A 26,129-nucleotide genomic window follows, 5' to 3' on the forward strand; every position below is an offset into this window, starting at 1 on the left:
AACGGACGCTGGGCACGTGGCGCTCTCCGAGTCGCTGGCGTAGATCTCCGATTGGTCGTACGAACCTCCGGCGAACCTGCACAGAAGTCGGGCGGGGAAGGGGTTCCCGGCGACGACCCTCCGACGCTCAAGTCAGGTAAGCAGACAACGAAGAAGTGGCTCCCAGGATCAAAGAACGCGTACATCTGGTGAAGTGCAAAGCTCCTTATATAGAGCTGGGAAGGAGCTCACGCACACATACCTATGCAAATACGTGTCCTCAGCCCATACCTCAGTAAGGGTCTGTCAGCAAGCTTACCTGCCACCATACTGCTACAGTCCACGCACGTCTTCGATGAGATAGCGGAACCCCTGGTCGTAAGATTTGGAGTATGGTCGAATTATATAGCATGCCCGCTGTCAGAAGATGTCCCTTGTCCTTTTCTCCTTACTCCCTGCCGGGCGTCCGACCGGCCAGCATTCACCTTACGTCCGGCCGGTTATATATAGTGGTCTACTTGGGAGATTCTCGATAACGTGTTCTGTGGAGACTGTTAGCAGTATGCTACCTTATATCTTTGGCCGAGCGTGACATCCGCTCGGCCCTGCGATCCTGTTCAATGAGCGTCGGAACCCCGACTCCTGCCGGGGCGCCTTTTGCCATCAGTCAGACACCGATCGGCCGGTCAGGCGGTCGGTCCACCCTTCTCCGGTCGGCCTATCGATCCAACCTTTTCTCGGGCGTCCGGTCGGTCCACACTTCTCCGGTCGGCCGCCTGGCCCTTTGACTTCCACGTGGCTCTGACTCCCCAGAACGGGGGTCCCCTGTTCTTATCGCCGGATCATAAAGCTATTCGGTTGTTGACGTGGCATGATTCTCGTCGATTGGAGCCTCTTTGGTCGCCTAGAAGTTGCTGACATGGATGCAACATTTATTAGATATATAATGTCGTTCGCGGTCTCCAGTTGACTAAAAGCCCTCTAGTGTCCTTGAGCTAGGTCAAATTTCATCTTGATAGACTCGTTGGATCGATAGATCTCATCACTACCCGTCACTTCGAAACAATCTAGTCGCCCAACTCCTCACTTTGATCACCTAGTACCTCCCGACTCTATCATACAAGAGTTATCCCCAGCCAGTCACCTGAACTCCCTTTTGATCGCCTAAAATTGTTAAAACTTGCTTCCCTGCATTGATTTTATGTATGAATATGATATAAAATTTAAAGTTACTCGCACTTACCTTTGCTAGATGTTCAACACCCAATTGACTCATCTACTATGAGTTTCCAAGATTCAACTCACAAATGACTCTACTTTGACTTATTTGCTAAGACTTTAGCTGTCAGCTAACTGCACTTGGACCTAATCCACCTAATTCTCAACTAGGTCTTACCTGCTTGGTTCTCAACCAAGACTTGTACTGCCTAGCTTTGCTAATACTTAGTTTCCGCCTAATTTTCAATTAGGACTTCATTGCATGGTCCCACTAGGACTTGGCCAATACATGGTTTCAAACTAGGACTTTACCAACTGTCACATAACCTTCACCTGTACACTTGACATAACTTTCTCAAATCACAACAAGATTAACTTTAACCTTAGTCACACATCAAAACTTTGATTTAAAGTGATGCTCTCAAATCACAATGGTGTTATCATTCTAGGCGACCATAATCATTCTTGAAGAAGGAAGACTAGGGAGAACATGGAAAAAGATAGTTTGATGAAGTGGAAGCAGTTGCAAAGTAGCGAATAAGGATAATTATAGATAAATGATGAGAGATGAAAGGAAATAGGAAAAGACGAAGTGTCGTTTGCGGTTTCATCTGATTTAGCTTTTAACTTTAATTATCATCATCGAATAGAATTTGCAAGGCTGAGGCGTCATTGAGATACGTATCATTTAAGTGGCATGTGAAATATCTTAAATTAGCGGCAAAATTTTCTAGAATTTGTAAACCACGTGCCACCTATTTATGTTTGTTAATATACAAATGTGTACCCTATTTTATACATGAGTAATGATATGCAGAAGAAAAAAATCTCAAGGGAAATCTCGGGGATAGACACATAAAATCATGACCCTCCATTTTCAGTTTTATAGACCCATCATTTTATGTGTCTATTCTTGAGCTTTTTTTTAAAGATTTTTTCCTCTGTAAATCATTTTTCTTTATACATAGCGTGTTCTAAGCAATTGATCTATGAATGTGTTTTTTAAACTAGTTTGTCTAGTCAGTCGAACTATGCCCTCCTTCAATTAGACTCGAGTGAAGGTCTTGTGATGCAAAGGTCCCATACTCCATGTGTAAGGCCCTTGACCTAGTTAAAGATACATTATGTGTGGCATCTTTCCAACCCAAATGAAAGTAGTATAGGTTGACTGAGCCTAGGAAGGTATTCAAATGAAGTTGGGGTTGCTCCAAGAGAATTCGGAGTCTTTTCAAGGAACTTGATAGCACTCAAGGTCACTCGACTTACTTGATAAGGAACTCGGTAGTACTCAGAGTCACTTGGCCGCCACTCGGCCAGACTTAGAGCGGTTGATCAACCGTTTTTCCTTGAAGCATCGGGTTTAGAGTCACCGCTCGACTGTTGACAAAGTCAGGGTTTAACGTCGTCGCTTAACGATTGAAATGCCTAGACACACGCGATGAAGACGAGGGTTTACGGTTGCCGCTTGACTGCTAATGTAAATGAGGGTTTAAGGTCGTCGCTTGATCGCTGACGTAGACGAGAGTTTAAGGTTGCTACTTGACCGTTGATGTAGACAAGGGTTTAAGGTCGTTGCTCAACCGCTGACGTAAACGAGAGTTTATGGTCGCCGGTCGACTGTTGACGTAGACGAGAGTTTAAGGTTGTCGCTCAACTGTTGATGCAGATGAGGGTTTAAGGTCGCCGCTCGATAGCCCATGGAGCTACACTTAAAAAATTTTCACAAGAACGTTAAGTGGTTCTACTCGAGCAGAGCAGAAATGACGGTGCCAAAATGATCCTGTCCGAAAGTGGGAAGTTAGAAAGCTTGGGAGGTAGCATCTTTGCCGACTGGATGTTGACCTTGCTCCGCTTTGCAAAACAAGTAACTTCAGTGCCGAGCCAGGGAAGGGATCCCCGGCGTTGGCCCTCCAACGCTTAAGTTAGTCACCAGAATATGGAGAAAAGTGGAGCAATTGTAGAACTATGTGCAAATAGTAGATCACGCGTATCTCTGTCGGTGATGGACCCCCCTTTATATAGAGTCTTGGTGGGCGATGTATGCGCTTCTCAAGGCATAGGTACATTCTCCAATTCATCCTATGGAGGATCTGTCAATAAAGTACCTCTAACACTATACCTTAACAGGGCATGCATATTCCTGACGATATAGTAGAAACTTCCACCGTATGATCTACCTGTTGACCATGCCTCGTGTCAGTGGCACTATCTCCCAAAAAGATGTCAAGAGAGACTGCGGTGGTCCCATTGCTTGGCCGAGTGAGATAGTCGCTTGGCCAAGACCCCGCTCCGTTGTTGGCCAAGTCCCGTTACTTGGCCGAGCGGGGTAGCCGCTCGGCCGGGACCCCTCCACTCTGTCGACCTCAGTTGTCCTTCCATACGGTGACTGTTTAGTAACATGAATTCCTCCTCCGTTCGAACAAGTTATTTGGTTTCCTTTGACGTCCTACTGCTCCGTACTGAGCATCGACTATCTTATGTATTATCTCGAGATGGATGGGTGGTCTGCTCAGACATGTCTCCCGCCAGTTTGGCCCTCATCGACCCGACCGACTATTGTAATTGTCCTCCGTTCGATCCTTTATCACCTGATGTTGACCACCTTAACTTTGACCTCCACCTTGACAATTGACCCCGTGCCAGGTAGGTCTCCCTCTATCGCTGCATCAATTGATTTTATAGGTTCTTAAGCTCTTAGTTTTAGAAGATGATACTATGTTAGTTCCTATAATTTGTAGGCTTTAGATTTAGTAGCTCCTTATGCTCTTTTATGTTTTAAGAAGGTGAAACCATGTTAGTTCCTATAATTTGTAGGTTTTGGATTTAATAGCTCCTTATGCTCTTTTATGTTTTAAGAAGGTGAGACCATGCTAGCTCCTATAAATTTGTAGGTTTCGGATTTTATAGGTTCTTAAGCTCTTAGATTTAGAAGATAATACCATGTTAATTCCTACCATTTACACGGTTCAGACTTCATAGATTCATATGCTCTTTTATTCATTTAGAGGATAATACCATGTTATCTCCTAGAACTTGTAAGTTTCAGAATTTGCTTAGTGTGTTTGTGCTTACGCTTACTTAATATCATGATAGTTTAGCATGCTATATGTACGATATGAATTTACATGCCTATGTTTAGATTTACCATTGTACTATGTTTAAGTTGCTATGTATGCTCATGCTATGTTGATGCACTCATCTATGATTAAGCTTATGATATAAATTTGCATGCTTATGTTAAGATTTACGATTATGTCCATGTTTAAATAGTGATCAAGTTTATGTTAAGTTCGTGATTTAGAGGATGATACCATGTTAGCTCGTATAACTTCTAAGTTTTGGAATTTGCTTAGTGTACTTGTGCTTACTCTTGCTTCACATCATGATAGTTTAGTAGGCTATATGTATGATATGAATTTGCATGCTTATGTTTAGGTTTATGATTATGTCATGTTTAAGTTGCTATGCATGCTTATGCCATGTTGATGCACCCATCTATGCTTAAGCTTATGATATGAATTTGCATACTTATGTTAAGACTTATGATTATGTCCATTTTTAAGTAGTGATCAAGTTTATGTTAAGTGCATGATTATGCTTAAATTCATGTTTATGTAATTATGTGGTTGAGTGCGACCGGTGACCTTAGCCCGAGAGCTCACTAAAATTCTATGTGGTTGAGTGTGACTAGTATCTTTAGCCAGTAGATCACCAAAATTCTATGTGGTTGAGTATGATTGGTGACCTTAACCCGGAAACTCACCAAGAATTCTTTGTGGTTGAGTGTGACCAGTATCCTTAGCCCGGGAGCTCATCAAAATTCTATATGGTTGAGTGTGACCAGTGACTTTAGCCCGGGAGCTTACCAAAATTCTATATAGTTGAGTGTGACCGGTGTCCTTAGCCCGGGAGCTCACCAAAACTATGTGGTTGAGTGTGACCAGTGACCTTAGCCCGAGAGCTCACCAAACCTTAGGTACTTGAGTGTGACCGGTTACCTTAGCCCGGGAGTTCACTAACCCTATGTGGTTATATTTATTTTCATGCTTAGCTTATTTATACGTTAATGCTTATGTTTATGCTCATCCTTAATATGTATATCTATGTCATGTAAGTATGCTCATGCACATGCTCATGATTATATCTATTTCATTCTTAGTTTATTTACATATTTATGCTCTTATGCCTATGTCGACGCTTATGCTCATGTCCATAATATGCCAGTGGGTAAGTCCAAAGTTACCTAGCCTCTGTGCCTGTTAGTATACTAGATTATAGGCTCTAACTATTGCATAACATGTTTCTGAATATGCTGAATCTCTTGACTCACATATTATAACTTCTTTTTTCAGGAAATGGGATGAATGAGGCAGGAGGTAATGACAAGTGAGTCAGCTTGGGGCAATGGTAGTACAACGTAACCTGAAGACCTTCCAATTTAGTTTCTGTTTAGCTAAATGTTTTCTTTCATAAAATAAGTTCTGGGACCATATGGCCAGTGACAAATATTACTAGTAGTTATTTGTTTCAAGTAATTCAGATAAATTGAGAATATGTATGGGTGTAAGCGCGATTATGATTCGGACGTCCGCATGCTTGGGCACGTACATGAATAAAAAAAATAAAAAAAGGACTAGGGATGTCTCAGTTGCATTTTGAATTGAAGAGAACATAGAAAAAATAAATAAAAATGTGATACAATAATCGAATGACTATTTATCTTGAGTTGCTCATCTGGTACTTTCAAATCTAGTTGCAACTGATTAGGTGTACTCATTGTACATTTCATGACAGGGGAAACGATGATAGCTCCTCATTTTAATGATTTATGAGATCAAACAAAGGAAAAAAAAGTAAGAACTTTTTGTATAATAAGATTTTAAGCAGCTAACCAGAGTAAGCTATGATCCAAGTGCATCTACTTTGACAGTAACCAGTTTCAACTACATCGAGGGTAGCCTTGCCTCCCCATGCCCTTCTAGAGAAATCTCAATGGTTTTCACCCCATTGTTATCCTTGATCAAAGATCAACTCCATGAAGATCTAGAAGATTTCTCTTATCCATCTTTTGATAGAACCCTACTCAATTCCGATAAATCCTTCTTCCTCAGGAGTAGCAACGTCCTCAATGCCCTAACCCTTGCTACAGTCGCTCCCAGAACTCCTCTTGGATTGGGATGAATATCTGATTTCAATATTTTCTCCATGTTCTAAAAGATTGGATAACGAAGAAGAAAATCACCCAAAAATAAACCGCTTCCCAATTGATTCGATCACGATAAGCCAAATCTGTAACACCTAGCTGTAACAGGGAGGCCACCTCATGTGGGCACGAGTAGCAATTTTCCTTGTGCAGCCGTGAGAAGGCATATCAGTTGCATGTGTATTAGATGAATATTTTTATAGATATGTATTATATAGATAATTTGGTGGATATGGATCATATGAATTATTTGGTGGGTATAGATTATGTGGATAATTTGATGCATTATGGAAAATATGGATAATTTGTGGAATTTGTGAATTTTGGAAAGAAGTATTTTCTAAAAAATTTCTAAACAAACCTAAGTTATTTTCATCCATTTTAGAGGAAACTAGTAGAGAGAAGATTTTTTTTTGAGGGATTTAGGTATTTGTATGATTGAAATAAGTTGTATAAGATTATGAGTATTTATAGATGAAAATTTATTTATTTTTATTAAAATAGTTATTAATTAGCCGTTGTGTGGATTTACTAGTCGTTAATTAGTCATTGTGTGGATCTACTAATCGTTTATTTTTTTTTATTTTAACCTCATAAAAAATATACCTTCAATTCAATTTTATTTGTTGATTTTTAATTTTAAAATATAAAATATTTTATTTTTTTAATAAAAATACATGGGAGGGCACCTGTGTGACCCTCCCATATATATATATACACACAACCTTAAATGTGTTCAATGCCACTTAGAGTTAACTTTTCCTCATATTGATTTTAACATCAATTAAGTATTATAACACTCAATATCTGTGACTAATGTGGAAATTCTAATTATGACTTTGAATGACAAGAAAATCATATCTATATATAACCAAGAGTAGATAATATGGACCTTAGGATTTTTGTGTGATGATAAGAGGTAAGATATCCTTCCTAGACATAAGTTCAAATTTTATCCAAGACATATTACATGAGAAATTTAAAAAATTTATGATGTTAAATCATATAATAGACTCATCTGTACTACCCCAGTTATTACAATGGCCGGTAAAAATTTTTTACCGGATCACCTCCAAAATTAATTAGAGACTGAGGGGACGTTTAGTTAAATGATGGGAATGACTATGGGTATGAGTTTGATAGTAGGATGGAATGGAATAAGAATAGAAATGAAATCCATCAAGTTATATGAGTTTGGTTGATTCCTATAAATCTGATAATCATTCTCAAAATATGATTTCCAAATCCACAATCCAAACACTATCTTTTACTATCATTCCATTCACTTATTCTCAAATCTATTAACCAAACATCCTAAAAATTAAATACTAATACGCCTAATACGCCAAAGAGATGACATGGACAATTATAAGTAGTCGAAAAGTGCTCAAGAACTCGAGAGTTCGTATAAAGAGCTTGGGAGGACTTTGCTCGAACTGACCAGTTCGGAATGATTCAGCTCGAAATTAAGGTGTCAAGAATAACACACTCATTTCCAGCTCAACGCGTTCTACACCACTTCCATTCAGGCTATACCAAACGGGCCGCCTGCTTGTTTGTAGAAATGTTGAAGATAATAAGAAGAGTAAAGCATCGGTTTCCTTTTGCCTCCCAGACTATCAAAATAAGTAACAGAAATCGTCCCACAAATTAATTATATAATCGCAGATGCCTTGTCTTCCTAACTGCCTGTCAGGGTGGAGGTGGCGGCGGCGGTGGTCGGGGCCGTGACGTTGTGATGGTGGTGGAGGCGTCCGTAGCGGCTCAGCGGCCTCCAGGCCGAGGCGGTGAGCAAGCAGAGGTCCTTCCACCCCAGTTTCAGCGTGCCGTTCTCCTCCACCAGCGTGTAGCCGTCGGAAGGGAACATGCCGAGGAGCAGGGTGGCCTGCGCCGCCGCGTTGCCGGCCAGCGACACCCCCTGGAAGCCCGACTGGCTCAGCTTCTCCCTCCAGTTGCTGAACTTGACCTCGCCGGAACGCGCCGGGCCGCCGACGGCCAGCACGTTGCGGATCTCGCGGGAAAGCAGCTGCTGCTCCACGATGTGCCGCTCCTGGCTGTCCTCGCCGTAGCTGGCCCCCAGCGAGTCGAAGAGCGCCGAGTAGTAGTGGATTGCCTCTACGAACCGGGCCAAGAACGAGCCTCCCTGGCTCAGGTCTTGCTCCACCATCGTCACCACCTTCGGCGCCAATCTGCAAGAAACTAATTGATTAATTAATTAATCGATACGAGAAATCAAATGTACTATTGATTAACACCCACATTATTGCATTAAAAAGTAGGAACAGCATTATTGCAGGTTGACCTCGGAGAGAGAAGCAAAAAAGCGTACAAAAGTAGAAAATAATCATGAACTGCTCTGCTCCAGTTGGAACGCCAGAAAGTTCTGCGGCGATCTCAATTCCTTTTTCACAAATCCAAATGATACAAGTTGACCCATTATTGAATTTTTTAGGTCTTAATGCAAACTAAAGCCCAGTTCGATCATCGAACGATCAAGGGGTTGGAAGCTGCAGCGATGCCCCGAGAAGATTGGAAGAGGCATGCTAACCTTCAACAATGGACAAAAGGACGAAGGTCGAAAGCATGGGCGCGGAAGAACTAACAAGGGCAGGTGATAGGCGAGTGTTGTTCTTGAAGTGGGACTTACCGCTGGAGAAGCCAAAGGGTGTTGTTGTCGGAGCCGGCGACGTCGTAGAGTGAGTGGTGCAACCAGTGGACGGCAACGGCCTCGCGACGGGACACGCCCAGGCGATCGGGGTCGAGGTTGCCGATTTTCTCGGTCACGGGTACAAACTCGAAGGGGAGGCCGAGTGTGTCGGCGAAGTCGGAGAGACGCTTTCCGGTGGCCTCGAGCGCGTTCATGGAGGAGCCTACTCCGGTGAGGCGCACCCGGGGAGGGCCGCTGGCGCGGGAGGCGAGGATGTGGAAGAGGCCAGGCCACTGCAAGCCCTGCATGATGTCGAAGTCGATGATGTGCACGCGGTCTTCGTGCTCAAACGCCTCCTGGATGGCCTGGTTGGCAGTGAAATGGGAGAACTTGACAAAGGGGCTGATGCCGTTGAAGACCTGGAAGGCGGAGGCTAGGCGGTGGCGCTGCGGCACCACCGGTAGCGGGGCGTAAAGGCCGAGGCAGGAACTCACCAGCCTGGCATACATGGCCTCCGAGAAGTATGCCGCCACTCGCTGCGCCGACGTGCCGTAGGGCGTCGATAGCTCCGAGATCTCCAGCAAAAGAACGTTGGCCTCGTCAAGTTTGTCAGCGGCCACCGCTTCCGCACACTGCAGGAGCAGCGTGAGGAGGTGCAGCCCCTCCGCTTCCTGCTTCCTCTGGTGCACCTCACGATCCCTCTTCTCCTTCACAACCGTTGCGGCCGATGCTGTCGCCTCGTGGGAAGAGGAGGCAGAGGTGTCGTTTCGCTGACCAGGTTGAGGTCGAGACGACTGAGATTGAGGTGGTGCAGCAGGAATCGAAGACGCTTTAATTTCCGGAAGTCCCGCCGGAGCCTTGGTTTCTCTCCGCTGCTTGTCAGAGGGCTCACCTACGGCGGGGAGAGAGGACGTGGCAGGACACAAGTCGGAGGTGAGCGAGCGGAGGCGGAACTCGAGGAGCGCAGCCAAGGCAGGGTTGCAAGGATGCACGATCTCCCGCACGCTGCTTAAAATCTGAGAAACGGAGACCTCGCCGCCTGCAGTAGAGCTACTAATTATGTCACGAACGATACGGTCCACCCAATCCGCTTCCGCCGCGGGATCGCCAACGCAAACGGAAGCGTCGAAGCCCGCAGCGGGCAGCGCAGGTCGGTCAGCCTCAGGCTCGAAGAGAGGCAAGCCGGAGAAGCCGCAAAGAGGGAGCGTAGCCAAAGGCTGCAGGGCGTGCAAAGACGGCAACAAAGAGGGCGGCTGATCGAAGAGAAGGTCAGGCTCGGGGAGGAAGGTCGGGCTGGGGGCGGAACCTCGGCGAGGGAGTCGAGACGACGACGACGACGACTCGCCCTGCAGGTTGAGTTCGGACGCGAGGCGCTTCCTCACCATCTTCTCGGCGGGTGGTAGAGAAGGACTCGGAGCGGCGCAAGGGGGCTGGGCGAATTATCAACGAAGGAGGCGTAAGCCATCAGAAAAAACAAGGGGAAGTAGCTCCGCACAGCATGTCAGTGGAGGCAGATCGAGCCAAATCGCGAGAAGAGCATGCTGCTGCTGCTGCAGCTGCAGTACTGAAAGGAAACAAACAGCAACGCCAACGTTAACATGGCCATTGATTACAGGGAGAAGAGGAGAGAGAGGAGGTGGGGCGAGCACTGTGCTGGAGTTCATGGGCGGATTGCCATAACGGCGGGTGGATTTGGACGGTGGCGTCGGGGGATTCCATCCTTGTTCATGGGCGGATTGCTACAAGGAGATAACGGCGAGGGAATTTGGACGTTGGCTTCTCGGATTCCGATTTCCATGCTGGGGCATCTCTCTCACTCGCAAGACACCAAAAGGACCCTTCCTCGTGCTTTTGATCGGTAGCACGGGGGGAAATTCCATGGTTAAGCAGGGGATGGACGAGGCTTTCGAGGGTAATGGGAGACTTTTTCGCGTGCTCGGGGGAAGAGATTGGAGGAGTGGTGGAGTAGATTGGTACAGGACGTTTTTGCTTTTGACTTCGAATGGGAAAAGAGAGGAAACTGGATGAGATGAGAAGCATCAGGATAGATGTGGCTGTGAAATAATAATAATAATAATTATTATTATTATTAATTGTCATCTCTCTTTTAAAATTATTTATTTTAGACATTTAAATCTTATATCTCTATTTTTTATTTTTTTAAAAACATTTCTTGATCCAAGCCATTGGAGCAGCACTTAGCTCTGGGAGACTAATTAATGCTTCAAGCCGTTGAGTCGATCTCATTTCATTAAGCTCCTCGAGTTTATTCTACGTGCGTATGAGTCTGTTTCATTTGAGGTATCGAGTCATCTGGAGGAATTAAATTGACTATGTTAAGTTGATAAGTTGTATCATGTGATTTATGCAGGATGTCGGTAGGATAATGATTATTATGCGGACTAATAATAAGAAGGGATAATTGAAAAAGATAAAAAGAGAAAGTCGTTATTCATATTTTTTTTTAAAATTAATATTATTTAGTAATGGAAGATTATTTTTCAAATAGATAAATATATATTTATATAGACTCAAATCGTAAAATTCAAATAAAGAAAATAAATCTTAATATATAGACTATAAATTCTATGTTATAAAGAAATAAAAGAAATTATAAAAAAAGAAAAAATTATTAACAAACTCATATTCCAAAAAATCTTAAACAAACTCAAAATATAAAAATACAAAAAGATAGAAAAATACTTAAAATACCTTAAATACCCAAAAGGTTATAATTATCAATAATAATAATAATAATTTGTGGATCCTCCTATATCAATCTCTCTGGTTGACAAAATTCATCCTCAAGTTTAGAATAATTTCATATGGTAACCCAAGAGAAAGATCATCTTACATCAAATTAGTAAAATCTATTAGTAATTGTTGGACTTTGGAAATCCTCATCGATCCAGATGATGAACATAGTTATAGAATTGGGACTTCATCCATTTATTCAATGTTTGATCTTGAGTTTTTGCTTTGCTTCGTTTTTCTTGTGTTTCATATCATTAATTTATTTCTGAAATTATTCTATGCAACCTAACTCACAATGATTGTTTTTAATCATCTAGGATATATTCACCTTTCCAGACAAATTTAAGTAGTAAAAATCTTTGAAATCACTGATACAAATCCCATGCAATATCTTGCTTTTAAAGAATGATGGCAATGCTCATAAAAGCAATTGCAAGAGTACTCTAGGAGGAAGATTTTTTGGAATAAATTCAGCACAGCCTGAAAATAGTTGTTGTACCTTGTCAAATACATCATTAAATTGGTTCATAAATCTCTTAAGTCTTATCTTCTAGTCTTCCTCAGATGGTCTACAATTAATTACTTGATATGATTTGATAAAAGGTTTAGAATTACCTTGCTCGACAAAACACGAGTCTAGAACAAATAAAGGATTATCATCAAGCACTTCGTTCCCTCTATAATCATCATATATACTGGTTCGCTAATCACCTCGGTCTTGTCTCCAATTTGAGATTGAGATTCCTATCAATTTCTTTTGGGTCAAATTTCTCTTCTAAATCAACTTTGAATCCGTCCAAGTCATCTCGAGCATCGAAGCTATTGTCTTCCAAGGCAAAACCTAATCGTTCCGGGAATGAAGTTTGAATGTATCCAAAAGAAAGAAAGTGATCTTTCATTTTTTTTTCTTTATTTTCTCTAAATTCTTTATCTTGATTTTGCACTATCTATCTCATGAGCGCCATAAGTGCTCCCACTACGTCGATGCTCAACCCTTGAGTTTGATGATAATCAAATTCACCTTCATTTGATCCAAAACTTACTTATAGTCGAAGATCCACTCCACTTTGTTAATCCAATTAACAAAATTCTCTGTTTGTGATGTACCAGAAAATTCAGGTAGATCAACTCAAAATTTAAGGTCTCCATATCAATTATGTCAACCATGTACCTCACGATTTTCAAGATTTTGTATTGTCATTACTACACATTGGGTTAAATTTACAACTTGCCTCAGTAGGATCGAAACAACGAGAGGGGGCAGGGTGAATCTCATTTTAAAAACTTCTCTTTTTCTTTTTCAAAATTTGTTCCTTTTTGGTTAAAAAAACTTATTGAGTTACAATGGAAACAATGCAACATAATTACAAGAAAAGCAATGAGAGCATACGAGTTGGTTTTACTTGATTTGAAGCATTCAATGACTCCTACTTTAAGACCTAGGCCCTTCAGATCTTTCTCAACAGGTAATCCACTAATATCCTCTACTAGAAAACCAACACGTGAAGATGAAGAATAGGTTGATCTCATTTGTTGGTGTTGTACTTGCTGCATGTTGGAGAGCCTAACGCGGGTGCGTACTAAAATATGTTTCATAACATACGCAGCGGAAGATAAAAATAGCATAAAAATTCTAAATTATTACAAGATACACACCACATGTATATAAGGATACATCTATGCTAGACATGATCACATAATAAAATTTTACAGAAATAAATTTACTCTAGGTTTACCTAATGAATTACGTGAAGAGAAAATGACATCAACCATGTGACTCTCTGAAGCCTCACCTCTATTCGTAGCTGATCCTGTCCGACTGCTGAATCAACGGACGCTGGGCACGGGGCGCTCTCCGACTGTTGACGTGGATCTTCGACTGGAGGCACGAAGCTCCGGCGAACCTGCACAGAAGTCGGGCCGGAAAGGGGTTCCCGGCGGCGACCCTCCGACGCTCAAGTCAGGTAAGCAAGTGGTGGAAAAAGTAGCTCCAAAGGTGTTCAACGCGTAACTCCGGCGAAGTATGAGGCTCGTTATATAGAACGGTGGAAGGGTTCCTGTGCGTCCACCGAGGCACATACATGTCCGAAGCCCATACTTCGGTATGTGTCTGTCAGAAAGCTTACCTGACGCCATATTGCTACAGTCCAATCACGTCTTCGATGGGACAACAGAACACCTCGTTGTCAGACTTGGAGTATGGCCTAGCCATAGGACTTGACGGCTGTCAGAAGATGTTCCTGTCCCCCTTTACCCACCGCCAGCCGGGACGTACGTCCGGACGGCTGGACGGAGACCGTCGTCCGGACGGCCCTCATCCCCTTTGCCGGCCGGGCGGCATGCCCCTCACGTCTCGCCTGTCGCTTGCATTGATATGCTGGGGAGACTTCCGGGCGAGTGCCTTCCACTCGGCCCTTAGACATTGTTTCAACTGAGCGTCGGAATCCCGACCCCTGTCAGGGCACCTTTTACTGTTGGATGCTCACTACAAGAAAAAAGCTAAACAACAACGCTTTTTTGGCGTTGTCGTATGTACTTAAAAAGTGATGTTGTAGATGGTGTTGTAGAAAGTCATATCAAAGACAACGCTTTAAAAGCGTTGTGGTTGGTCACAAAGACAACGCTTTTTAAGCGTTGTCTTTTCGTTCTTAAAAAGCGTTGTTATAGATGCTGTTGTAAAAATGCACATATCAAAGACAACGCTTTAAAAGCGTTGTGGTTGGTCACAAAGACAACGCTTTTTAAGCGTTGTCTATTCGTTCTTAAAAAGCGTTGTTAAAGATGCTGTTGTAAAAATGCCCATATCAAAGACAACGCTTTAAAAGCGTTGTGGTTGGTCTCAAAGACATTATTTTTTAAGCGTTGTCTTTTATTACTTAAAAACGTTGTCTTTTTAAATTTATAAAAAATAGTGTTTTTCTTAATTAAATAGCAAAAATTATAAAAAATACTCAAAATTTACATATAATTGAATATCCACAACCACAATCATTTTTATAAGAAGACTATTTAACAAATAAATAAAACTTTATATTATACAAACAAAATGTATACATATTGATCCACAAATTAAATTTGTATCATACAAGTTATCCTTAACTTCATGACAATAATTTTTCAAACACACAAGTTTTACAAAACCTCATCATTGACTAACCCCTGTTGTTGGTGTCCATCGCATGGAATTGCTTCTTTAAGTCCAGCAATCTCTTCTTCTGAAAGGCTTTCAGCTATCACTCTTAGAGCCATCTTCTTCAACTTGTCATCAGCACACCTGGGGTTGTAGGCAATCAAGAAATTTTGTATGAAAACTTTCATACATGTAAATCTCGTACTAAATAATATGTCAATGTTATATATACATGTAATTCATACCGTAAGTGTGTTTATATCGTAACTGACAAGTTTTCTTTAGGGCCAACTTCTACTCAAGCTCTTTAAACACTGCATCAAAATAAAAAAATTGGCATTAGTTCTGTGCTAAATGAAAATCATATTTAAAGGAAAAAGCGGGAGTGCTGTAGATGGATATATTAACCAAGCATATTAATGTTTGACCTGTCTTTACAAGTTCTAAGCATATATATTAACCAAGCGAGAGTGCTAGCTGTAGACTCCGAACCAAGTAAAAATAAACTATGTTAGCAATTGTTTTTACTTAACTTATATTCTGCTGCATTTTACTCAATTGTTTTTAAACGAACGTGAAAAAGCAACGAGTGCTATTGACATTAATTTTGAACTAGAATTAATTTTGAACTAGAATTTCTGTAATAGAATCTAACTTAAGTTATACCATGAGATTGACAATTATTTACACAATTGAGCTGAAGCAAGGTAAAAGTTCAACTTGACATGACACATTCACAGTCCCAAAATCGAGGACGACATTCTATTCCCTTCCAACACCCATGCGTCATGGAAATATATATATTAACAAACTGTAGACATTATCCTACTATCAAATTCTCAGAAGTCAGAAGTTGGCAATGGAAATGTGAATGCAGTTCAATTTATGAATAGCTAATGATCAACTAAGTTGATTTTGGTTAGCTTTCCAGCGAGAGCTTGAATAAGAAATCGCATGCAGTGTACAAGATTCTTAGTTCACGAAATTCCATAAAAACGGGTTAATTATAACAACATTAACTACCCATATTAAAAGATATATTGCATCTTTCAAAATAGGTTCACAAGAAACAAATCATCTAAAGAGGTCAATGCATGAAAACAAAATTCAAACAGCACACACCTAAGTTCGCTAACCATTGAACCAAGTGTACAATAAGCAAGTGGATTACATTTGTTATTTCAATTTTTATTCAAAAATACGATAATGATGAATAAGGAGAAATGAATGAAGTGCTGATAAAGATTTACAACTAGGCTTTTTTACCAAAAAAAAACTTTTAATTAAATGGATTTGCCTCGTACAATAAAAAAAATCTTATTAAAAGGTTTTTCAAAAATAATCTTAACCATGGTAAATTACATTCACAATAACTTTCTAAATAATGAAAGTATGATACCTGATCCTCAAGGAATAATCTTGGCGGAGTACACCATGCACCGCGATGGAATTGATTGAAAGAACTGGTGCTGCTTAGTCCAGTAAAAGAGCTCACTTGGGACATTTGCGGACTTTGCTGCCCACCAACAGCAAGTTGCTCCTGCTCCTGATCTTGCTCCCTCAAAGCAATAATGTAATCATAGGTGCTGATTCCCTGTAAGCGCATCCATGTAGAGTAGCATGAGCTAGTTAAAGTGTCAATTTTCTCCAGAATTGATGAATAAACAACACCATATCGTTCAAATTCTACTATTTGTTTTCCACTATGGAAAATCTATCAGTTAAATAACAAGCTGTAATAGTTCAGTTGGATAATAAGTTTCAGTAATGCTCAGTGTATGGATGAATGCAAAGAATTTGAAAATATAAAAGATATATTCCTTGAAATAGAGATATTTGACCGGATACATAGGTTTGTTTTATATAAATGTAGGAGTTGTGTAACTGGTAGTGTTTGCTGTGTCACAAGTAGAAATATGAAAGTAGTGTACCTTTTTTATTAAAAGAATATGGAAGAAGAAAAGTTGTGCAACTGGAAGAGTAGCAACCATGGCTAATAAAGTGCACACAGCCTGCATTATAGAGACATTATCAAATTAGTATCAGAACCTTGAAAAATCCTCATTATGATGTGTGATTTTCATTCATTTTCTCTTCTGAGTACTCACCACCACAATGATAAAGGGTGCCAAGGAAAAGCTACTACCCAGCTTTGAAACAATTTCAGCAGAAAATCTCCTTCTCTCAACAAAACACAGTATCAGCACAAGCATCCCAACAGCCCACTGCAGAATAAGCTGGCCCAAGGTGCACAAAGCATGGAGACCAATCAATAGTCAATCAGAATGAAAAGGACCTGACATAAAATGCATTCTATGTATCAGGTCCTTCACGTACTAAGAAAATAGTATCTTCTAAGTTGATGCACACAGATGATAAATCTACACTAAGAAAATAGTGTCAATCACTATGCATGATTAATGAATACAACTATTGGAATGGTAGGAAATATTTGTGCTTACCAAGAGAAGAGCAAACACCATGAGGATGAAGAACCTTTTGTAATTTTTTCTTCCTATGCAGTTATTGATCCACTACAAGGAAAGATGAATACTGCATATTACTACAAGATAACAAAACATATAAGGTTGTGAATGGAGAAAACCCTCACCCTGCAATGATGATCAAAGCCATCAACGCATTTGTCACAGACTCTACAATGCTTACTATATTTTAGAACCTGCAATACAAACAGATAGAAATCATTAGAGAAAAACCAAGTTAATATAAAGCACATAAGAACTTTATTTTCTTGAAAAGATTGTGTGGCTCATCGTAAATGAGATCTCTATCACCTTTCTCCCTAATAACCAATATTCTGAATTATCCATCTTTTATGGTTATGCATTTGTCCAAAGGCCATCTGATCAAGCAATCAAAAAAAGTAAATTACTCATCTTACTGTCCTATTCTTTTTAAGACATCCTACCACACCACATGAGAAGCACCCACATTGTTTTGGTTAGCCTAGAAATTTGCAACTTATCACCTCGAATCCCAACGGTGGCATCACTCTGAATTATTGCACAACTTCTCCATCCATAGCAATCCAAACACCAGAACACGAAATGGCGAAGAAATATTACCTTAGTTAAGATGGAAGATTAAAAGTATTGATCAGGAAGAGACCAACAACTTTAGAAGCCTCGAAGTTTTAAATTTTGTCCATGCTGGTTGGCACAGGGAAAAAAAATTCATTCCATCTGCCAACTGGCACACGAAAAAGAACAAAACTACTGGTATGCTCCTATGAACTGCACCACCGCTTGCCGCCTTTAACACCTCATGTGTTCCTCTTTGTCGGTTGAAACCTACTATGTCACCTCATTGCCAATTGAAACCCACTGCATCCCCTCACGAGCAGTCTTCTGAACAGCCACCCACCGGATGAGGCCAATAGCTTTGAATGCCTTAAACACATCAAGCAAGGAATATAGAACAATCTGCTTGAACACTAATACTTTGGTTCATGTTCAAGCAAGAGGATAACAATCTCATCGACAGTTAGTATTTCCTTTTAATATAGAACACTAAAAAGAAGGAATATCAATGATGAAACAAACCTGAAAATGCGAGCTACTGAGGCAGCGAGCAATCTGCTTGAACAAGGTAATCATGCAGCGTTGGAACTCTGTCGTGAGCATCAAAGACCAAATATTACCAAATATTAAGATCACTGACAAACCAAATAATACCTTATTTTTAACAGCTATCTAGAGGATCTGGCTTTTTGACTTGAAGCTGGTTCAAAGAAGACAAATCAAATATACAAATACTAAGATGAAAGCATAATGAAGTAGTTAACTTTTTCTACTTTACCTGATTATAAGATCTACAGCTTCTTGCTCAGTATTTTGCTGCACGAGTAATTATTAGAAAAACAAACCCAATAGTGGAACAAAAGCTTGATAAAGAAACTAGATAATTTACACTGACAGAACTTTACAGAATAACATATAATACAGTGCTTTGTACTTGCATATTAATCCAGAAAACATCCTTTCACCTAAGTGACAATTTTTCCAAAACATCATCATTCACAAAACATCATCATTCACTAAAAATTTTCACAAGTTTTTAAACTTCAGTGACAACTTTTCTTTGGGGTCAACTGCTCAAGGTCGATCTGGTAACTATGCACTGCATCAAAAAAATTGGCATTAACTATGATTCCACCAAAAAAAACTACCATTCCATGAACTTAAATCTAAATAGAATTATGGCAACTATCATTCCATACCTATTCACAAATATGATCTTGTATGCACTCCGCCAACTCGGACCGAACCTCATCAATTTGTTCACGAGAGTACCCTTTTTTTGTGAACTGTGAGCATACACAATTTATGTTAATGGAAAAAATAATCAACACTGATCACTTTGCAATTTTAAATAGTTTATGTCAAATAATTTGAGATAAGCTAAATAATGTTACTATTGATTGCAGCGAATATCTCTCAATAGTCTCAACTTCTTCAATAATTTCTCTCATAAAGCGCATCACAAAAAAACCACATTGTTTCGCATCCGGTTGTTGAGGAGCCTATATATAGTAATTAGAGTCAAATTGTTAATGAAAATTATACACATTACAATATATGTTAAACAAAAGTACACATACCTTAACTACTTCCCACTTAACATTTTTCCTACCTTTCCTTCCCTTGGTTGAATTAAACAATTTTAAGGCCCTTCATACGTTAAGAATATTTGTTAAATAAGATTTTTATTATAATAAATATTTACTAAAAGAAATCTGAACTCACATTTCCATTACGTATTTTGAATCATCATCGCGAATGCGGCAACTTAGGGAATCCAGCAAGTAAATAGCATCCTTGTAAGGTTCAATAACACTAAGATTCCAATGGAAACTAGGCAAATACATAGGATTAGATCATAAAATTGAATAAATTATCGAAAGGAAGCAATTGAAAGTGATGTTTTACTTCTTGCTTACCCGACATTACATGGCACTAACACTAGTTGATCTGTTGATGCACTTGTCAGCTTATCTGCTAAAAGAGTTGCCCTTTGATTCAGGGTTTCAAGCTTAACTGATTTGTCTTGTGCCGTTTTTGCCAGATATGGGAGTTTGTGAGGATTCATAAATCTGAATTTCTTTGTCTTGGTATCTTTCACCATCTTTTTATACAGACACCTATCATTGCAAAGGAAAAATATTTAGATACTAAATAATAAAATTTAGATACAAAACACTCATAATAAGTTGGAAAAAATAATGATCACTCATAACACTAAGTTATGGCTGATGATAGTAACATCCATACATGAGAACTTACTATGAACAGTCTTGCATATTAAACATACCAGAAATGTATACATGCAAATTCTTTTATTTCTTGAGGACAAGCACATTTAAGATACTTAAAAATATACAAGAAAAAAGATATGAGCAAAGTACTTCCTGTCTAGAAGAACAAATGGCAGAAGGCAAACATTAAGGGCCGGTTGAAAATGAATGAGCTATATTTATGTAAAGTGTACCACATCAATTGATATTAGTAAACCTCTCAATAGAAATGATGAACTATTAACTTAATGAGAATAACATGGTATGAGAAAATTACTAGAAGTTGAATTTTTCAAGAGTAAACTTGTTCACACAACAATATTAGTAAACTTCTTGCAGTTCAAATCAGGGATTTTCTGTCTTGCTAGATATTAGAATTTCCCAGAAAACATAAAGCAATGCAGTAATTTCCCAGCATAAGTAAAGCAATGCAGTTGCAACTGAGAACATAATATTTAGATACTAAATAATAAAATTTACTAACAAAACAATCATGTGGATTAAAAAATAATGATCACTCATAATAAGTTGGTGAAATTGTAACAATAAACCATAATAAGTTGCTAAAATTGGGAAGCAAACATGTGATGAAAAAGTTGCTGAAATTGCTTAAATAAACTTACTTACCATATGTAGGCAACGATCAAATTTCCTGAAATTGCCTCCAAATGATACAAAGAATTGATGTCCTCAAGGTCAAGAAAAAGTTCACAATCTTCATCAAACACTTCATTATCTAAGCACATTGATATACATTTTCCTCCATCTAGAGCATGCTTACTGTAACAATATAACATATGTAATGATCTTGGGACACTTGTTGACAAAGTAGGTTTTGATTTTTTTCGTTCAAACTTCTTCCTTCTAGGCTTCTAATAATTTCAAATATAAACAAGTTAGATAGCTAGGTTGAATAATAATAAAGTGGCAATATAATTAGAAATATAATAATAAAGTGACAATATAATTAGAAATATAATATCTCATATACCTCATCTTGCTTCACAATCTGCTGTTCAGGCCAAGCCACAACAGTTCCTATGGCATCACCAATTACTTCACATTCACTTGGAATTGGATATGGCAAAGGAGCGGATTTGTCCACTGCTTGATCAATGGAGACTCGAATGCAATTCTTGGGAAATGGAATACCATGAAGCATTTTTTCCATGCCATTGAAACAAACAATTGTACCATATGCAGCAATATTTGAGCAAGATTCCAATGTCAATGCAACTGATTGACCCTAAAATATTAAAAAAAGCATGTTGATTATATTTAGTTTATAATGCTATAATAATAATGAATATCACTATAACTTGTATTTTACCTGTAAAACTTCGTCTTTACCCACAATCTGTACGTCATCTTCTTCAATATTCTTCTGATGAAACTTCACCGAGCAACTGCCTTTGTCATCAATTGAATTGTCCCATGCACCCCTTTTATGCATTAATGCTTCAAGTTTTTGGATGCGTACATCTTGTTCTAAAATTTGCATCTTCGCCTCCTTCAGCTCCCTTTTATGCTCAGCGATTATATCTAGGGTAACATCATATTTCTTCCTTGTTCTACCAACATTGAAATAGATTGTTGGGTTGATATGACCTCCGATACCCCGGACACGCCTAGAATATTCCTGAGTTTCAAGTGCCTTGGTAAGAATATCCTCTTTTGCTCCTTCGCATTGCAGCTTACCCTCCCTCTTTTGCTGTATATATTCATCCTGTAATGCAACATTAAAAAGAATTATCAGTACTTTACCAAGGATAATTACCAAGGATATGCAATATTGGTTTAAAAAATACTGATGTCCAGGCCGGTTCTTCCCGTGATAGCTCAAGTCAAGTGCTTAGTAAGTCATATTGAACAAATATGAAGTTGACTTTGAAATATTTTTTCCTTTTTTGGCATTCAATCATATATTTACTTCTGCACAGTTCTAAAAAAGGCACATATTTGATTGAGCAATTGACTACAAGTTTAATAAAATGACAAAATTTTAATAAATTTTCACTACACAAACCCATAAAGAGAGGACCACCACATAATTGAAGCTAATTGTCTGGAGTTGCAGGAAAGAATAATCAAAAGTAAACCTGCTAAATGTGTATACAAATTAAAGAGTTCATTTTAATATATCGTTTCTTATTAACTTATTAATTGAGTTGTGCCTCATGCACTTATGTCCTTGTATGCAGTGTTATTCCGAAGTCTTTGATGCTAAAGGAGGTGAGTTAGTTCTCTGAAGCTCCCTCTCTTTCTTTTATACAAATTAACAATGAATGTGAATGAAAAGCACTGTTTGTTCTTTTGTTGCTGTTACCTGTAGTTAACTGGCGGGCCAGTAGGAGAAGTTAGGGAAGTATCGGACATGCATGAAATGTAATGTAAGTCCAAACAAACAAATTTTGTTTATCTTAAGTCCTTTATCTTATCTCAATTTTGTAATGTTAGGCGGGCCGGTAGACCAAACAAACTTCTCCTTCAGTCCTTTATCTTATCTCAATTTTGTTTCTTCTTCTGGATCTAATTTTTGCTTATAGAATTAGCTTTTTGTGAAATGTAATGTAAGTGCATGCGTATCACACCTTCCATTTTCTATAAGCATATAATATAATAATAAGATCGGTATTAAAATAGGAGATAATGAGTTATTTATAAGGAAATGTAGATGAGAATATTAGGATGAATATGTGGACATATGACAATGAAAAATATAAGACATGAGAATAATCAAAGTTATACTTATCAAGAAAAAACTGAAAAATAAATTTAAGATGAAAATATGTACGTAAACAATTAATAAATAAACGATGTGAAATTATAAAAGTTATACACATTTAGCAATGGTTGTTATATATTCTTTAATCTATATTTCCTAAGTGGGAAAACATAATAGAAGCTTCAGAGCAGTGGTCTGGGGAACAACTTTACTGGCCCTTGGGTTACTGAAGCTTACAAATTTCTTACTGCCAAGAACGTTTCAAACCTGGTTGATTTATCTGCATCTGTTCTATAGAAACTCTAGCTATCACCTCTAAGTTCTCAATGCATTCACCATTAATTGATTGCAGCAAAAGGAAACCACTGCATGTAATAGACTTTTCGACTTGATCTCTTCTCCAAGTAAGAACATTTCAAACCTAGATACCTAGTAAATCCACATCTGTTCTATATAAACCCGTCACCTCTAAGCTCTCAATGCATTCATTCACCATTTACTTCCTCAATACATGCTCTAGTACTGAGAATTCAAGCTATGCAAGGAATGGCTGTTAAACTCCTCATTGCACTGCTTGCCTTGGCTTCCTCACGCAAAGGGTATGCATGCATGCAACTTTACTCTCGAAAACTAGAAGATATATTGAAGTCATTATCAGAAGAACATGAAAATTTACTTACAATCTTGTGTACTGTGTCCACCAAATCTTCACCTTCAAACTCTCCTCCTTTGTTGGCGCGTCCTTTCTTCCACATAATAGCTCTATTGATGTCATTATCATCACATAATTCAGTCCCTACAACAAAGAAAAATCAAATAACAAATGTGAAATAATTTAATGTGAATCAATTAGAGGGTTCTTAGAGGAAATATATTTTAAAAATACTTACAATTTCTTCAGCAAAGCGTGCATACCCTTTGCGTGAGAGTCGATGAGGATATCTATTTTTTTTCCTTCGCTCTTTTTGTTGATCACTGAGTTTCTAGTTATTTCAAACAGGCGACATATCAAATTTGAATAATACATAATGAATTATGATCGAATAGTTTCAAAAGAAAAAATTTAGAATCTTACAATGAAATCTTCAGAAATGCGACTAATGACAAACGCACGCCAATCTTCTCTTGTAATTTCAAAGCCAATAGGTGGCTCATTCAACTCCTCAGGTTTGTCACGCCTGCTTAAAATAAATTTTTGGGTGAGATGGGTCTTGTATTGCCTCCACTTACTGTTTGCAGACCTCAAACATCCCTTTTTCCACTTTGAGTCAACATTATAAATCAACTGTACATCAAATAAGTGGAAAACATTAATAAGATTAATTAAGACAAACATAAAATATATCTATCATTAGTAGTGAAATATTATAATTGTTAAAACATGCTAACTTGCTTACATTGACTGATTCCCATATTAATTCTTTGACAGCAATTGGGACTTGCTTCCATGTCTTGTATTTAATATTAACCTTTTGCCGAGCCAAGACACCAATGTAACTTTGCATGGCTACACCAGCTGGTCCTATCGGTTGTCCAAAATTATTGAATGACACCTCATTTCTAATACCTTGCATTCTTTGCTTTGTAATCTTATCCAACTGTGTGCGACCTCTAGAAGTTCTTGAGGAGATAGTGTCTTTGGAATCCAACACTTTATCACCCTCGCAACTCTCTTCACGGGCAGCTGTAATGACTTCTTTACCCTTGTCCAACTTTGCAAGTTGCCCTATTCTCTTACTCTTTCTAGTAGAATCCATTGATCTGTAACAACTTAGACTGATCAACATAAGTTTAGTTAGAAACATGCATAAACTCACAGCAAGATGATATATTTACACCAACAAATTCACAACAGTATGAAAAAAAAAAAAGATAAAAGCGAAACTTGCAATAACATCACAACATATCTGATTCGAATTAAAGTGAGGAATATAACATATTAATATTGTCCACAAATTCATCCTCATAGGTAAATTGTTTACACACTTATAATCAAAAGCAAAAATTCAGCAATTAAATATTGTCAATCCAACTTCCATCACAGTCTTCACGAATACATGGTGGTTCATTATCATCTTCTCCGTCAATATCCATTGATGGTAACCCCCTACTAAAACATTGATAGTGGATAGCAGTGTCCTCTAACTCTTCGCCCTTTAGGTATTCAAAGTAGTCTCTGTTTGGTGTTGCAAGTACAACACTCCATAAAGGATCTTCGGGATCTTCAATGTAAAATACTTGCTTTGCTTGGCTTGCCAGGATAAAAGCGTCAGATTTGAATCCAAGTCTATTGAGGTTTACCAATGTGAAACCAAGATCATCTACTTTAATGCCGTTATTATGCTCCACCCAATTACATTTAAACATTGGAAGTTGAAATTTATGGTAATCAACTACCCATATTTCTTCTATAACTCCATAAAAAACCATATCTGACACAATAGGATTTTTATCCTTTGCACTTGCAACTTGCATTGTCTTTGCAACTAAGCTTACTCCGGAGTTTTGAACAACTCGTATAGCATCACGCTCTTTTGTAGCATAAGTAACCCCATCAATCAAATAGCTAGAGTATTTTAGTACTTGCTTGTTAGGCCCGCGAGCTATCCACATCAATCTTTCTGAAACTTGATGAGTGGAATGGTCAACTACATCAGCAACCTAAATTTTTTATGCAATAAATATTTAATTATGCATAAATATGAAAATGAATGTATGCCAATATGTAATACTAAAGAAACTTACACGATCACGCAACCAAGTAATAAACGTTCGATTATGCTCATCTTGTAACCACTTCTTGGACTTAGCCTTACGAGGAAATCTTGCATTCAAATACGTCATGTGTTCCCTAATCAAATTATTTGGTATAAATAAACCAACAGAATGTAAGCAAACCACATTAAAATATTAATAAGTTAGATACATTACTCGATATAGAGATCAATCTCAGCATCATTTGCCAATACATAACGATGTGCTTGCGTCAACTCATCGTGAGTAGTGGAGTAGACTACTGCACCTGATAAAGGCTTAGTAAGTTCTATTTGTCGATGACTTGATGGGATCCCAATTGTGTGCACACTAGACAGATAGTCTGAGCAAAATTCAACAACCTCTTCAGAATATAAGATTCAACCATACACCCTTCAGGTCGAT

The 26,129-nt window shown here is 38.8% G+C and overlaps 2 protein-coding genes across 2 annotated transcripts; both read right to left on the bottom strand.

The window, feature by feature from the left end:
- Window positions 1-7,874: 7,874 nt before the first annotated feature.
- On the bottom strand, window positions 7,875-11,069 carry LOC122024037 (protein SCARECROW-like). The gene is made up of 2 exons (XM_042582541.1): window positions 9,048-11,069; window positions 7,875-8,589 (listed from the first exon to the last, which is right to left on the bottom strand). Exons 1-2 carry the CDS (start codon window positions 10,430-10,432, stop codon window positions 8,082-8,084), a joined length of 1,893 nt encoding a protein of 630 aa, XP_042438475.1. The 5' UTR covers window positions 10,433-11,069; the 3' UTR covers window positions 7,875-8,081.
- LOC122023309 (probable protein S-acyltransferase 22) lies at window positions 10,773-17,478 on the bottom strand. Its single transcript, XM_042581365.1, has 5 exons — window positions 17,394-17,478; window positions 17,040-17,168; window positions 16,863-16,943; window positions 16,281-16,525; window positions 10,773-11,067 (listed from the first exon to the last, which is right to left on the bottom strand). Exons 1-5 carry the CDS (start codon window positions 17,412-17,414, stop codon window positions 10,773-10,775), a joined length of 771 nt encoding a protein of 256 aa, XP_042437299.1. The 5' UTR covers window positions 17,415-17,478.
- Between the last annotated feature and the right edge of the window lie 8,651 nt (window positions 17,479-26,129).

The sequence above is a fragment of the Zingiber officinale genome, chromosome 9B (assembly GCF_018446385.1).
Source record: "Zingiber officinale cultivar Zhangliang chromosome 9B, Zo_v1.1, whole genome shotgun sequence".
Classification (NCBI taxonomy): domain Eukaryota; kingdom Viridiplantae; phylum Streptophyta; class Magnoliopsida; order Zingiberales; family Zingiberaceae; genus Zingiber; species Zingiber officinale.

Excerpts from the sequence above, each read along its gene's own strand:
- LOC122024037 (XM_042582541.1), bottom strand. The coding sequence starts at position 10,432 with ATGGTGAGGAAGCGCCTCGCGTCCGAACTCAACCTGCAGGGCGAGTCG. Across the intron at positions 8,590-9,047 it reads ACCCTTTGGCTTCTCCAGCG|ATTGGCGCCGAAGGTGGTGA; the intron begins GTAAGTCCCACT and ends AGTTTCTTGCAG.
- LOC122023309 (XM_042581365.1), bottom strand. The coding sequence starts at position 17,414 with ATGGTGTTTGCTCTTCTCTTG. Across the intron at positions 17,169-17,393 it reads TGGTGTTTGCTCTTCTCTTG|CTTATTCTGCAGTGGGCTGT; the intron begins GTAAGCACAAAT and ends ACCTTGGGCCAG. Across the intron at positions 16,944-17,039 it reads CACCCTTTATCATTGTGGTG|GCTGTGTGCACTTTATTAGC; the intron begins GTGAGTACTCAG and ends TCTATAATGCAG.